This window comes from Pteronotus mesoamericanus, unplaced genomic scaffold (genome assembly GCF_021234165.1).
Source record: "Pteronotus mesoamericanus isolate MK-2021 breed Mesoamerican mustached bat unplaced genomic scaffold, CSHL_Meso_final contig_20, whole genome shotgun sequence".
NCBI classification, from domain to species: Eukaryota; Metazoa; Chordata; class Mammalia; order Chiroptera; family Mormoopidae; genus Pteronotus; species Pteronotus mesoamericanus.
Genome location: NW_026555085.1, coordinates 78,988,449 through 79,005,329, shown reverse-complemented (window position 1 = coordinate 79,005,329; position 16,881 = coordinate 78,988,449). Strand labels below are relative to the sequence as shown.

Below are 16,881 nucleotides of genomic sequence, written 5' to 3'. Positions count from 1 at the left end.
TCCAGGAGGACTAGAAAAACACAGGAAAAAGATGATCATTCTGGGTGGGAGGAGGGGCATTGCTTCAACTTACGCACGATTCCATGTGCATAAGCTTCTGGTTTAAGAAAATTAATATGTTTAAAAATCCATATCAGAACAGCACATAAGCATATTTTTAAATATCACGTGTCATTACACAGTAATTAAATTGAAAAGTTACCCTTGTCAAACCACCCATGAGAGACTCCACAAAGAAAGCCTATGACACATGCACTATCACCTACAGGGAGTGGTGACAGGTAGTGGTATCACAGGAGTGAAATTCACAAAAATCAGTTTCCCAGTGATAGGCTACTGATAATGTTACAGATGAATGTAAATAGTGCATGACAGGAGCTCTCTGTCTGGTATAGTTTTGCTCTTCTTGTGTTTTATTAAATTACCATCCCTATCCCTTAATCATTTTTCCTCTTACTCACTATTATCTTGTCCTTTGAGTATTTGACAAATGTCTTCTCATTTATCCCAATATGTTGTACAATCTTCCTTTCATTCTCTATCTTTGATTTTCTCATTTTAACATCCTTTTACCTCTGTCCTATAATCTTTCTAGTGTCCCATCATAAATGATGCCTTACGCAGTACCGCATATGTATCTGTTTTACTTCTGATTACCTTTTCTCTTTACATTCAAGTTCACACAAATAGGTATGTTTTCTTTTTGTTTTTTTCTTTTTCTGGAGTATTTATGTCTAGGCAGCATGCATTACCATTAAGCACACATTCATGTACTTCTGAACAATGTAGCTGTTACTTTCTTGCTTTTGCGCGAGCAGTTCTCACTGTGCCTCTTGAAATCCGCACATAATTTTCTTGGTTGGATATTACCCGTGTCTCTCATATTCTGCCTTCTTTATGTTAAAACTAGAATCTAATGGAGTAAATCTAACGACTGAATAGATAACATTGCTTAGATGCCATCTACCTTTGCATTTGCAGACTTAATATGGTTTCCTGCTAAAATTAAATTTCAGATCTAATCATTCATATGATATTTTCAAATGTTGTCTTCAAACACTACCTGTTCTTTATATCTGTCAATGAAGTACTTCTCAGGCATCCTGTTAGGACAGACGCATAAGGAAAGAGATAGGGAGCAACCAACTGACCCTGTGGAATGATAATAAATCAGTTCCACATGGAATTTTCTCCTAAATATTGCAGGTATCAATTTTGAAAGTTCCAAAAACAAGTATGACTTGTCATACATTCTCTCTCTCTCCTTTTTAAAATGTAATAGCAGAAATGTTAAAAAGAGGTTCTCAGCAACTTAAAACTTTTAAAACTATAAACAAAGCCTTGCAAACATATATATTATTGGCACTTATTAAAAACTAATTGTTATTTTAGAAATGCTTAATCTTCATTTAAATTTGATTTTTAAATTTTATAAAGGCAGTAAAAGACAATGTAGATAAAGTTAAACTTTAATATATTATATAGCTCAGTCTAATACATAAATAACATTCTCCTATTACAGAATATAAACATTTAAGAGATGTTTACTAAAGAAATAAAAATATTCAATTAATAGAATTATAAGTATATTCCTGATTTTAATACATTTTAGAGAAATTCAAAATATCCAATTAATAGAATTATAAGTATTCCTGATTTTAATACATTTTAGAGAAATTCAAAATCAGTACTTATTTTGGGGTCTCTACTTTTCATCTGGTTGTTCAAACGCTATTACTTAAATTATTCACAATTAGTTAAATACTTAACTAAACAAATATTGACTAAGCACCTGCCATGTGCACAGTACTGGTGATGCTGTGGTAAAAAAAAAAAAGAAAGACGTTTCCTGCCCACTTGGAGCTTATGGTCTGATGGGAGCAGAAGAGTATTTGTTCAATGATCATGAAAATAAATTTAAAATTCAGACTGAAAAAAAAACACAGTGGTATAAGGCAATTATAGGAGAAACCTTATCAGACCTAGAATGTCACAGAAGGCTCTCATAAGATAGACTTCCATGAGCTAAGGTTTGAAAGGTGAAATGAAATTAACATTAGGAAACAAGATGTAGGAGGAGGTGATTTACTTAAAGGCCAAACAAAGTAAGTGGGGAAAGGCTCTGTGGTGGGATGAAGTAACTGAAGGACAGTACGGCTGGAGAGCAGCTGGCACAGGGGTGGAGCAGTGGCCGAAGGGAGGAGTTCGGCCTTTATCTGGGAGCAGAGAGAAGTCAGGGCGAAGACTTTAAGCACAAGGGTGGCATAATCAAATTTGGAATAGCCAAAGTGTATTCCGGCTCCACTACAGAGGACAGATGGGGAGGAAGACAGGAGTAAAAGCAGAGGGACTAGCCGGAAGGCCAATGTGGTATTCCCGAACTGAAGGTTATGGAGAGCGGAGGGCGTCAGGCTGTGGGAGTGAGGTCACTGACGCGGAACCCAGTACTTTTGGTCTCAGGTTAGATAAGTGGGAGGACAATGAGGAAGAACAAGGCATCAAAGAGGACTTGTAGGATTCTGGTTATACGTTCAATCCATCAGACCATATAATGAGTTGGGGGAGAGATGAGGCTGGGGAGTTGAGTCAGCTTACAGTGGGAGAGCATCACCTGTTATCCTGCACAAATGGAGAGCAATTGTAGAATTTGAAGATGAGTGGCATGATCAGATCAGTGATTTAGAAAATGTGCTCTGGGCCCTGGCAGGGTAGGTCAGTTGATTAGAGCATCATCTCGATACACCAAGGTTGCCGGTTTGATCCTTGGTCAGGGCACATACAACAATCAACTAATGAATACATTAAAAAGAGAATGATGTTTTCTCTCTCTCCCTCTCACTCTCTAAAAATCAATAAATAAAAAAAAATTTTTGCTCTGCTATATGACCATTTGGTGGCTGGAGTTGAATAAAGCTTAAAGGTAGAGGTCATAGAAGGGAAATGAAATGGATTGAGTGTGAAGAATTGGGTAGAGTGAAGGGAAACCCATTGATTTCTGTTTTGGGAGACACAGTGGAGAATAAATCACCGAGGTGCTCTAGGAGAAAGTATGAGTTTTGAGAGGAAAATAGTGAGTTTAAATTCAAATGTGCAGTTGGCAGTTCAGACACAGGACAGAAGCAGAAGAATGAAATCTGTCTTGAAAACACATATTTTTTAATTATCAGCATATACATGGCAACTGAAGCCTGAAGAAAGAATTTACAGAATGGAAGATGTGGACTGTTGACTGGACCTCAAGAGAGCCAACTCGAAGGGATGGGCAGAAAAAGGGGCAGAGAATGAAAGGTCAGAAAATCAAGAGGAAAACAGAGAGAAAAGAGTATGTCAAGAAAGAAAGAGTATTAGAAGTTGCAATTATTACAGGGAGTTCAAGCAAAATAAAGCTTCCATTGGATTTAGTGACTACGTTGTCACTTGTTTATCTCATGGTAATAGTTTTACTCGCATGATGGGAATGGAAATCTGTACTGCAGTAGAGTAAGAAGTGAATGCAGATCTGTCTCCAAATCTTTTGGAAAATTTGGCTGTGAAACAGAAGAAGGAGCTGAGGGTACTAGCAGAGTTATGCAGGGTTGCCATCAAAAAGCATCTCAGTATTCTACACATATCGTAGGACAGCTTGAATATATTAAATATGATTCCCATATTTAAGGAACTTATATTCCAATGGGGAAATAAAATGACAATAAATCAAAATACATTGAAAGGGATATCTGTAATATTTTGCTTATGTAATATTTATACATGAATTAAATTATATAAAATACATGTGAAAATGTCTGTTTGGGAGAGAAATAGTATTTTCTTTATCAAGGGCTATTACAGAACCAGGTTGCTCCATGAAAAAAATGAGCAGCACAAAATATATAAGGACTTAAAGGAGAGAGGGCAGCTCCCCTACCAGATGCAGGACGAGACTTGCCAAATGCTTTAACAAATATAAAGAATGTATTAGTCCTAAAGCAACTGGTCAGCCAACAAAGCAAAGGGATGGGGGCATCAAAAACATTGGCTGCACCAGTGAAAGCACTTTCCAGAGGGAAGGGAGCTGGAGCCATCAGATGGCTATAAGCTCATAGTAGTTCTCAGCATTGCCTGACATCAGAATCATCTGGAGAGCTATTCAAGGTCCCAGTGGCCATACTGCGCCTCAGACCAATGATATCACAACATTTGGAGGTAAGACCTGGCACCAGGTAATCCTAATGTGTAGTCCTAGTCCAAGGGATTGTCACCTAATATAGTCATGAACAATAGGAAGTCACGGCCACTGCACTTCTCCTGTTCTGGTCCAACTGCTGAATCATTCATGGCTGTGAGTTAAAGGTATTGGTGATTTTAGTCGGGTATTATTGGATATTTAAGTAATCTAGCCCTCTAGTTATGATTCCATGTGCATTAGTTCACCTTTTCCTTATCATGTAGCTTGAACACAGGGAAAGAAAGAATTGAGTATTTAAGGTCTCCATGACAGCTATGTTTATAATTATACAGGTGGTAGGGATAGGTTAATTAATAAGAGAAAATTTCTATTTCCTCCCCACTTCATCAAGGAGATCTTTGCCTTCAGCAGTCTTATTTCTAGGCTTTTGTGTTATGAAACCTAAAAATGGGCAAATAAAAATGGTGTTGGAGTATGGAAAAAGGTAAAAAAGAGTAATTTTACAGTGTAGAAATCTGGCAAATAGTACCTCAGTCAGGTGATCAGAATCAACATATTGACTGCATAGGACTTAATATGATGTGATAAAAATGATACTTTTCTTCTGTAGTCTTTCCCACAATGAACCCATTAACTCCATTCTCATCATGAGAAAAACATGAGACTAACCTCAACTGAGGAACATACTATGAAATACATAAACTTATCAAAAGTGTCAAAATCATCAAAAACAAATATAGTGTGAGAAATTGTCAGAGTCTAGAGGACACAGCCTGAGAAGACATGATGATTAAGTGCAATGTAGTCTCTTGGTTGGGATTCTGGAACAACAAAAGGACATGAAGTAAAAACTGAACAAATTTGAATAAAGTAGTCTTTAGTTAATAAAAATGAATCAAATTAGTCTCCTAGTTGTAACAGATATACCACACTAAGATATTAACAAGAGGTGCAACAGTGTGAGGTATATGGGAAATTTCTGTACTATCTTTGCAATTATTTTGTAAAGCTCAAACTATTCTGAAATAAACAGTTTATTTAAAAATACTATTGAAATTATTTCAAGTTGCATCATAAGTGTAAAATGCAAAATTATATATGTAAATAAAAAGTATAAAACTCAAAGATAACATAGGCGAAAACCTCGATGATTTGGGGTGTGGTGATGACTTTTTAGATACAACACCAAAGGTATGATCCATGAAAGAAATAATGAGAAGTTGAACTTCATTAAAATTAAAAGCATCTGTGCTATGAAAGACACTGTTAAGAGAATGAGAAGGCAAGTCACAGACTGGGGGGAAATATTTGCAAAAGACACACTTGATAAAGGACTTATCCAAAATACACTCTTAAAAGTTAATAAGAAAACAAACCTCAATAAAAAAATGAGAAAAAAACTTGTTTTGGTGCATTTGGACTGCTATAATAAAATGTCATAGATGAGATAGCTTGTAAACAACAGAAATTTATTTCTCACAGTTTTGGAGAATGGGAAGTGCAAAAGCAATTCCCCAGCAGGTTAGGTGTCTGATAAGGGCCTGTTCCCTGGCTCACAGACAGCATTTGTTGACTGTGTCCTCACAGGCAAGGAGGGGTCAAAGAGTCTCTCTAGAGTCCCTTTTGTAAGAGCACTAATTCCATTCATGAGGGCTTCACTCTCATGACCTAATCACTCCCTGAAGGCTTTGCCTACTAATATACCTTGAGAGTTAGGATTTCAACAGAGGTATTTTTGAGGGGACACAAACATTTGTCCACAGCAAGACCTGAACAGACATATCACCAAAAGTAGATATATAGATGACAAATAAGCGTATAAAAGGGATAAAAGGGTGTTCGACTTTACCTCTCTTTAGGGAATTGTACACTAAAACAATAGTGTAAAAGCATTAGGCACCTATTAGAATGGCCCAAAATTTGAAACACTGGCAACACCAAATGTTGATGGTGGGAATGCAAAATGGTACAACCACTTTGGAAGATAGTTTGGTGATTTCTTACCAGACCAAATATACTCTTACCATATGATCTAGCAACAGTGCTTCTCGGTAATTACACAGATGAATTGAAAACTTATGTACTTGAATGTTTATAGTGGCTTTTTTCATATTGCCAAATCTTGGAAGCAAACCAATATACCTCTTTCAGTATGTATATTGATAAACAAACTGTGGTACATTTAGACAATGGAAAAATATTCAGTGTTAAAAAACTGAGCTATGAAACCATGATAAGACATGGACGAACCTTAAATATATTATTACAAAGAGAAAGAAGCCAATCTGAAAAGGCTACAAACTGCGTGATTCCTACTTTCCCCTGGAAAGAGAAAGCTATAGAGACAGTAAAAAGATCATTAACCAGTCAGGGGTTAGGGAGAGGGGAGGGAGCACAGAGGGTTTTTAGGTCAGTGAATCTACTCTATGATACTCTAATGGTGGAGCCATGTCATTAAACATTCGTCAAAACCCATAGAATGTGCAACACCCAAAGTGAACCCTAAAGTAAACTAGGAACATTATCATTTGACAATGATTTGTCAACATAGGTTCATTTGTTATACCACCTAGGCCACTTCGGCGAGGGATGTTGATGACGAAGAGGCTATACTTGTGTACGGGCAGGGGGTACGTGGAAAATTGGGGTACTTTACAATCAATTTTGCTTTGAATTTTAAAGTTCTGAAATATGATGTCTATTTTTAAAACTTTAGTATGGGAGAGTCTGCTGGAAAGAGTCAAGGATGAAGGCTAGGATATAGTAAAGGTCCGATTCTACTAGTGAAATATCTCTTCTGTCTCTACGGTCAGATCATTAGACTGTCATCAGCTCAGTGAAGGCAATGGCTGTGTCGGTTTTGCTTATATCTCTATCCCCAGCATCTGTCATTCCATCTTAGTGTCTTACATGGGTGTCCAACCTTTTGGCGTCTCTGAGCCACACCGGAAGAAGAAGAGTTGTCTTGAGTCATACAGTAAATACACAAATGCTAATGAAAACTGATGTGCAAAAAAAAGGCTTTAAGGAAATTTATAATTTTGTGTTGGGCCACATTCATAGCCACCCTAGGCTGCATTCAGCCCACGGGCCACAGGTTAGACAGCAGAAGACCCCCAATGAATATTAACTCAGTGATTGAATAAAACACCACCTGTTTCATGGAATTTTCTCTAATCACCTTTATCAAGATTAAATTATTCTATATGTATGTATTTCTCAGGTACATTGTTTTATCTCAAGTTGTATTGTATATTTACTTGTAATTGTCCCACATACCTAAATCCTTTTGTATACAACACACACACATACACACACAACACTGCAAGCTCCTGGAAGAAAAAGACTGAGCCTTCTTTGCATTTCATCTGCCCAATACCTAGTTGGGCTTTGTTTGTATGTGATGAACATTCACATGTGCTTGCTGAATTGAGTTTACTCTGCTATGATCTGTTTAAAATTTCTTATTTAGTTGTACTCCCATAACAAATACAAAATTATTAAATATTCAATCAGTATGAGATAAATGTACTCATTAATTAATGTCTAACTATATTCGGCAAGAACCTCTATTTTGTATTTGTATGTTCTGCATTGCTTGTATGAGGTTATAGGAAAGTGTTTAGTATGCTATTTGTAACACCAGGGCCATTGTTTAGCATTTTGTCTTTAGGAGCCCATTTCATTTCCCTGGGGAAATTTTCCTAAACCAGCATCAGGTGAGGTGGAAACAGCACTGGGCCGGTGAGAAGCCAGGGACTGAGCCTATTTAGGCCCCTGGATTTAGAGAACTGTATGTATGTACTGTATGGCCTGAGGTATGTCTTGTTTAAAAAAAATGTACTGAATAATCTGTAAAACCTTCTTACTCGAATATTCTTTGTCATTAATGCTCTTAGATAATCAAACTGGATCCCTAAATTGCAGGCCAGTTTTCCTGTTCATGCACTTCTCTGGCCACAAGATGGCGGACTTTATGTTGTTTTATTCATTCTCTCCCAGCAAAAAGAACCTTAACCCTCTTGCAGTTTTGAAAATTTAAAACTCCCATTTCCTTTAAAAGCCTGATCAATGCAACATGGACTTTACATTCTGATTCTAAAAAGTGTCTTGAATGCTTTGAATTTTCACAATAAAGAAGATTTCCTCTTTTGTGTGGGAATACTGATATAGACTGCATTTCTATACAAATGCAAAAATCCCGTGAAGAGATCAAAGAGACCACAAGTATTTTCATTTTTTTCCCCTTACACAGGCAAAGACAGTGTTTGAAATTCGGAATTGATGAAAACTGTAGCATAGAGGCTACTAGATAGAGTTTTCAAAATATCCTGTCATTCTGGTATTTTTAACCATTGTTCTTGACGCTTCACAAGTATTCCAACATTTTTTGTGCCACTGGCTTCTCAGATTTAATTTGAGGGGGAAGTTGCAAATCAAAAATACATCTATTTTATGCACCAAGAATGGGAATTCAGAAGAACAAGATCTGCATTTCAGAAATTTGAAGTAATTTTCCTTGATTTACATGATCTATCTGCTTTAAGAAGATGTCAGATTTTGCCAACTTACCCTGGTCAGAAGCTCATTCATTTCTGTCACGAGCGTGTTCAGATTGCCCTCTGCCAACTGAATGAGCCTCTCTGGGGCCCGCTGAGGTGAGAGCAAGTGCTGAAAAAGATTGCATTCGTTTATGCATTTTAGTAAATGTTTTTGCAGAGATCATGAGCTTGAACACTGAGCAGAACACACTTTTCCTTTATATACAAAAACACAAAACAAAACAAAAGCAAAACTCAAACAATAATCCAGACTTCTCACCTTCAAAGAAAAGAGAAAGAAAGCATTTCAATGGGGAATGTATATGCACAGAGCTCTGTGGAATATTCTGGCAAATAATACAAATTGCAGTCATTTACTGAGAAGATACTATGGTCCACGCTTTTTTTGTTTTGTTTTTTCACTTAATTCTTACGACAATTCTATAAAATAAATGTTATTCTGTTTTGTATATGAGAAAACTGTGCCTCGAAGAGAGTTATACAAGATCATACAGCCAGCAAAGGGGAGAGTCCAGGTGAAGGCCGATTCTTTAAGGCTCATATTTCAATCAACACAGATTCCATTTACAGGTTAGAAAGGGGACCGGAGTCCTTGACAGAGGGAACTGGCCAGACACTAACCACCGGCCCTGACCTGGGTGTTGATAGGAGCAGGCCTGGCACTCAGCGAGGCCATTTTCTTCTCCTGTTGACCACAATCAATCTCACCGAACACGAACATTAGACAGGGGCGCTCCGTGACAGTGATGAATGAAACAAGAGAAGACCACTCCATAATCTTGTCTAAGCACAGGCAAAACCACGGTCCCCGTGCAGACCACAAAAATACCCAAATCCCATCTTCTGGCTGAGCTGCGTGAGCACAGCCTCCTAGTGATTGGTAGCTCTCGTCTCCCTTTGTTCTCCCTTTCTCCTAGATAAGATTCATTGGAGCAATACTCAATTATGGGATCACTCCCACTCCCTCATAGCACACAACCCCTTGCCTGGCACAAACCCTAATACTAGTAAGTTATTCCCAATGCCTTCTTAACTGAGACCCCAAAACTTGCTGTGACAAGTTAGTAAACCCAACTTTGGACTCTCACATGTGTGTTCCCGGTAGCCTCTGGCTGGAACCCAGGGAGCTTCAGTGCAGAGAAGGGAATGAAACAGAGAGGGTGAATAACTTGCATAAGGTTTAAATATGTCAAAATGGGATGTCAAGTATGGAAGAAGAATGCACATGCAGAGTAAGAAAGATTGGAATTCAAGGAAAATCAAGGTCATTTTGACAAGCACCCAGCCTTAAAGAAGTAGGTGACGAAATCCTTTGACTTAGATCATGGCCACAGATTAAGGCCTTTTCCATAGGGCCCTTTAAGTGATTCATCCATTGCTCAAGTATTATTTTTTTAAAAAAATTATATATTTGCTTTTCTGGTTTAATTCCGTTTTCCATTCACACCATGTATAAGGAGAATAACCGATTAGCATTTTCTCTATTAAAACTCTTCCTATTCCTGAATACTGGGCCAACAAGGTAAACTCACATCCCGCTGCCTGGCTTTCAAGGTTGTCCTTCATATTACCCTGTCCCACTGACGTTTCCAGCATTATCTTTTACTAGCTTGATTTCTAATGTCTGTCAGACAGGCCTTGCTAACTCATACCTGCCTTTGCTTTTGCATCTCTCTTAGTTTTGGTGGCAAAACTATGTGTGGGCTTGGGGTCAGGGAGGCCGATCCTGGAGCCGGTTGCTCCAAGGCAAGTTATTTTCTTCCTTCTGAGATTTGCAAAGGTCGCTTCATTCTCACAGGCCCTGAAGCAATGCTGCCTCTATTCAAATCCCAGCTCACCAGCTACGGGTGACCTTGTGTCTCACAAGCAACTGCTCCATGCCTCAGTTTCCCTACCTGAAAAAAAATGTAGATGGTATGGTGCTCCTTTCCTACTTTTTTAGAGTTTCTTTCAGATTTATTTATAAGAATTCATGTAAGACCAGTCAGTTGCCTAGCACAGATATTCACCAATAAATGTTAGTTATTCTTGCTATCATTATTATTGGTTTCTTCTTCTGAAAATTGGAGATAATAATATTTACCTTAAAGGCCATGATCTGAATTAAAGAATACATTCCCTAGAAGAGTGTCTGCCAGTGCCTAGCAAATAAATCTTTTATTTCTTCTTCCAGTCCTCACCAATATTTCTCTGCCTACTAAAGTTATGTCTATACTTCAATTTCCAACACAAATTACACTCTCATTAATATGCATGCCCTGACTACTCTGAGTCTCACCCATTTCTCCGATCTTTGTACTCTATTGTCAAATTTTTATAAAGCACATGGTAATTACATACTTTTGCTAATTGTTTCATTATGTTGTTTAAATATATTATTTTTTAAACCATAGATTCTGAGTTTCCTGAGGGTAATGACTACATTAAACAAATCATGAAATTCCCAGGGAACAAAGCACAGTACTGGGGCATTGCAGAATCTCTCAGTAAATAGTTGACCATTGACTGATAGTGTACATGTAGTTACCTTTCATCTTTTTTTCCTCAGGTGAACCCCAATTTCCTTAACATTTCCTCCTATGCCATTAAATACTGAAAGCTTTAACAATGTTTTAGAATAGTTTTTCAAATTAGTTCTTACTGAAGTACTTTCAAAGCTCTACTTGTTCTCTAGCACAAAATTGTGCTTTCATTTTTACAAGAAACTGAAATGTTAATATAAGTAAGGATTTCTGGAGCCCAGGCTGGGCAACTGAGAGATGAAAGGCAACCTGACTGTAGTACCTACATTTGCACGCATGTTTGATCATGTGGTAGACTGAGCATGTACTGTATTTTGCCACATATAATGTGCACTTTTTTGTTCAAACTTTTGAGGGAAAAATAAGGATGAGCATTATACATGGGTAGTACTAATTCTGTATATACATATATGTTTTTAATTCTTTTATTTATGCTTATGCATTTAAAGTGTAACTCTAGAAAGCAATAATGATATCTGTATGCAAAATAACACCCTGGAATATGATAATTGGTTTTGTTTCTAAATATAAATAAATAAATAATTGAATTAAAAAATTAACAAAAGACTTTTTTCCTGAAAGTTTGGGCCAAATACTTCGATGTGCATGATACAGAGCAAAATATGGTAAATCATTCAAACCTGTCAAGATACTAAATGTCATCTGAAGGACCCCTTGCAAGGAAGGGTCTGTCTCAGTAAAATTGTGGGAAGGTGGGCGCCGTGGTTACCACATGGCATGTACTGATCAAAGTGCCCGAGTGGAAGAAGTCTGTATCATATTCTTCTTGCAAGCAACTACTTGCTTTTAGTAAAAATCATCTGTTGTTTTATATTAATGTTTTTAATTTGAATTTTGTTGTTTTTTTTTTAGGCTTTGTAAGAATTAATCTGTTTAGACTTTATGAAGCTATAAGTATAAGGAGTTCATACCTGACTTTATGTTTGCACATATTTAGGTAATATAATAAAAGTAATTTAAGCCAAACACTGGGGGCATGTGGGCCTCTTTTCCTTAATAGTAATCTGTATATTATAACTGTCAAGTTTGAAAAACACTGGTTAAGACAGTTTCTGACTCTGAGGTAATGGGAGGCACATTTTCCAATTATTAAAGGAGCTTCTGTCATTTTCCCCCTGGCTCTTGCTGCTACTAGCCCAACTTACCTTTAGTTCCTGTGTCACATTTTCAAGGCCATACAGCGTCTTATACGGAGCTGGCAGCGGGCCGGTAAGGTTGATGCTTGTGGCCATCTGCTCCAGGCGGGCCAAGTCACCGAGCAGGAGGCCCGTGCACTCATCTCCGCAAACTGTGAAAGGGAGGCGGCAGAGAACATTTACTTCTGCTGAGCATCCCAGGCAGATGTTCAAAGATTTCAGCTCTGAAATATTGTGTGGCCCAAGTATTATTCTACGAAAGATGATGCCGCTCATCTCAGATAATGAACACTTTCAAATGAATGACAGTTGAAAAGAGATGAAAAGGACAACAAAAGAGGAAGCATGCCTGTCACTCAGAACCGGAACTATCGATGATGATATAAACTGTGGAACCAGAGAGAAGGAGCATGTGAATTGTGAGGAAAACAAGTACATTGCAAAAGTGTTGAAGGAGAGGTGAGATCTGAAATATAACATAATGCCCCAGAAATTTCCACAAGAGCAATCTAGAGGAAATCTGTAAGTAGGGAATAAAAACATTCTCCTGTGTCTAAATATGTATGCAAGTGTGCGAAATGCTACATTAGATTTCACTGTGGAGTGTTTACAGCAATCAGGTCTCCACATGCTTCATGTGTTACATATTCAAAAACTGTATAAATTTTTAGCTTGACATAGATTGAGAAGATTCTTTAAACTTAAAAGAATTTTTCTTTATATAATTTTTTCCCCCTCATAGTGCTATTTATTTACGTATTTACTTATTTGCCAGCCCTTCCTCTTTAATCTTTCAGCACATTTTCACCAATGATCAGATGTAGTCCCAGAAATTCCCACTTTGATGATTAACCTAATCTGGTCTGGTAGATAAATAATTGCTAAGGGACAGGAAAAATTATTCTTTAAGTACCAAGAGTGCTAATGTTACACTCATACATCTTTTCAATGATTAGAAAAAGGGACGATTCAAATTTGGTGGTTGTGGAGCAGCCCTGGTAGTAGAGCTGGTGAAGAGAAAAAATGGATTATTTCTTCATTAGCAAATTAATCTCATAAATAGAAAAATTTCTAAACTTAAAATATATTGATTCTTTTGGAGTATAAAAATACACATATCAGTTTCAACTTAATTCAAAATATTTTTTTTACTCATTGCCTGCCATATTCATAATATGTAATCATGTAAAGAGCTATAATTTCTAGCATATATTCTTCAGATAGAGGTATCAAAACTATACACACATTAGAAGAGAGGAAAATGCATAACAGAAGATATGGAGATTTGGAGCAGCTTTGGATCATGCCCAAAACTGGCAAGAATTCAATTAGTTCTCTAAACAGCACTCCCCTGAGATGCCTAATGGAGAGAAAACCATTAACGGAAGCTTGTAAACAAAGAGAAGCAGTACAGAGGGTGATTTTTTTGATAGAAAAGCAGTTACAGGTGAGTTACAATATCCCTACTTAGGGAATAAACTGCCCCAGCAGGGCTTTTAATAAATCACATCCTTGCAGGTGACACCTGCGACTATAGAGCATCACCTGCAGGGAATTTGCAAGCTCCTGGTGCCTTGCAAGCTGAGTGAACAAAGGGGCTTTTGGAGGCAGGAGCTGAAGTCTGGAACTAGAGCTGCATCTTTTCCTTTTCTAACCAGAATGAAAGAGAATTTGCTCTGCATGGCGACTGAGTGAAAGGAGGGGAGCCCTGCGGCCTCACGCTCTCTGGTCAATGCAAGTGCTTGAGAAGCTTCAGCAGACCTGTCTATGTGAAACAAGGAGAGAAAACACAACCTGGAGTACAATTAGGGACCAAATTAACTTTGTCTAAACTCCAGGACACAGACTGGTTCTTCAACTGACGTGGGTCTCAGCATCACCTGAAGGACATTCTTAAATCACGAAAGGCTTGGACTGTATCTCAGTGTTTCTAATTCAAAAAGTGACCGTGTCATCTGGTTTCTGACACTCTAGCTGATGTGCTTTTCTCACTGGTACTGATACTTCTGGTCTATGCACATCCTTGGAGGAGCAACTGGATCAGCAGCACTGGCATCACCAGGAAACTTCTTACAAATGCTTCATCTTGGGGTTACAAATGCAAGCCCAGGTCTGGTGAACCAGAATCTGCATTTGAGAAATATTCCCACCATGTGATCTATGCATGCTAATGTTTTAAAAGCACAGCTGTAGGTCAGCGATTCTTAGTTTGGACTGCACATTAGATTCATACAGGGACTTTCAAATAGAATCCAGGTGCTAGCCCTCCCACTCTGGAGAATGATTTGATGGGTCTATGGTAAGGCCCAGGCATCCATATTTTTAAAAGGTTCCAGACGATCCTGTCGTGCAGACAGGGTTTAGAAACACTGGACCAGATGATCAACTTCAGGGATACTCAATCAGTCCTAAAGGGAGCAAGGATTTGGAAGACATCGTTTTGTCTGCGGTCTCTTCTGCCTCGCATACTTCTCCCTCCGTCTTCCCCTACGTGGCCCCTGGATACTTAGCTCAAGTGCTCATGCGTTACTGCCTCAGAGGGGAAGGCCATGATGACTCTGTGGTTGCTGTGCCCACCAGACTCTGCAGCATTCCCTTTGTCTTGTTACCTTAACACTCACGTGGTCGTGGGTGGTGGGGGGCTAACCTCCTAGTGTATTTACATATAGTTTCTCTCTCACCATAGAAGGAAACTTAATTACCTTTGATCATAGTGCCTAGAAAACTGTCTTCCACATAGTAAACAATAAATATTTTGGAGAATACCGCCAGGGAGTTACAAGGAAAGAACTGAGAGAGGGAGAGGGAGAGGACGAGTGGGAAAGAGGAGAGAAAGGAGACCAAACAGGAAACGTCTGACTGTGAGAACATCATAATGAATGACAGGAGATGGAGAACCACACAGATGTGGGAGGAACTGGAGAACAGGGCTAAAAGCAATGGTTAGAGGGAGAAAATTGACTTGCGATGGAAGAGGCAAGACTGGCGGTTGTCAGTGAGGTGACTATTCTGATACCGTCATGAGGTGATTCTGTTTGGACCCAGGAGAGAGTTATTCTAGTGGAGGGGTGGAGGGGAAGAAAAGAGATACAAATCATTATCATGAAAGGAACAACACAGTTGGGTTATTGAGTAGACAAAGGCAATGCTCATTTCTGGGGAGCAACAAAAATGGTTACCACTTTTTCGCTGCTCCTCCCATGAAGAGGTAGAGTCCCTCTGCCCCCCTTGAATCTGGTTGTCTATCACTCACTCTGACTCACAGTGTCAGAGGGATATGGTATAACTCTTGAGCATCAGCTTCAAGGGGTTTTGCAGTTTCTGCCTCCACATTCTTGGATCCATGCTGCCTTGTAAACAGCCCCAGATCAGCCTCCTTGAGGAAGAGTAGCAACTTGATCTTGAGAAAGGCAGGCACAACCATTCCAGCTGAGGCCCCATGTGCATGAGGCCATCTGGGACTCCCCAGGCATGACAGCAAACGAATCATCCAGTGGAGCCCAGCTCAAATTGCCAACCACAGAATCTTAAGAATATATACAGGGTTGTTTTAGGCTATTGAATTTTGGAGTGACAGCGTAGAGAACTGATAACTTTTTTCCAAATTTTGTCTTTCTGATCTACAATGCAAATTCAGAACAGAGACAGGTTGCAATTCATAGGTTAAAAGCAACTATTAGTAACAAGTTCATCATTGTTTAAAAAGTTCCATTTAACTTCTCGTGAAGATGTATTTTGGGCAGATATTCCCAGGAGGTAAGCAAGCAATGCTCTTTTTTCAATTTCAAGATCTTAAAAGATACTTGATATACTATCTCACCATGCTTTGCACTGCCCTCAGTGTCTTCTTCAGGAATCCTTTTCTAGTTTGTTTTCTAATGTACTATAATATATAATCTACCTATTTCCAAGAAGGAGTTGAGTCAGCTCATTGATAATGATATGGCTAGAAGCTCCTTACTGATGGTTCCAGAAATTTCCAGGGAAAAGGTTTCTTGGTTTTTATTTCATACAAGAAGAAATCAGGGACTGTAATACAGAACTAGGTCTGATTTACGATAATAGACTACAGAGTAAATTGGTGAATGAGAATGCCAAGAGGCATGATGAATACTAATTTTTCTCAAATGTATTCTACCCCCTGCCCATCTGTTTTGGTTTCTCATCTTCAGTTGTTGAAATAAAAAAAATGTATTTAACTGCTTTTTTAAAGACTTATACATTTCATTTTATGTCTCTGTGTCCAAAGGTCTATTATTATCCCATGTCTTGTGGTCTCTGGCTTTGCTTTTCAGGGAACAAAGTACAAGCACATTTCCATAATTGAAGGGTAACTTTTATATATGCTCTAAGTAATATACTAACATCTGTCCAAATGGGTCAGAAAGACTTACGATATGACAGCCATGGGGATTTTTTTCAAAGCTCCTGTATAAGTCTGGTTCATGCAGTTATAAGATAAAAACATGGAGAAA

General features: G+C 38.2%; 1 protein-coding gene across 1 annotated transcript in view; it reads right to left on the bottom strand.

Moving 5' to 3' along the window:
* The window catches only part of LAMA2 (laminin subunit alpha 2), a 525,989-nt gene that overhangs the window by 119,502 nt on the left and 389,606 nt on the right, over positions 1-16,881 (bottom strand). Inside the window, exons 33-34 of the mRNA XM_054569946.1 lie at positions 12,416-12,558; positions 8,738-8,836 (exon numbers count right to left, since the gene is read on the bottom strand). Of these exons, the coding sequence (XP_054425921.1) occupies positions 8,738-8,836; positions 12,416-12,558 (242 nt within the window). The remainder of the gene's footprint in view (positions 1-8,737; positions 8,837-12,415; positions 12,559-16,881) is intronic.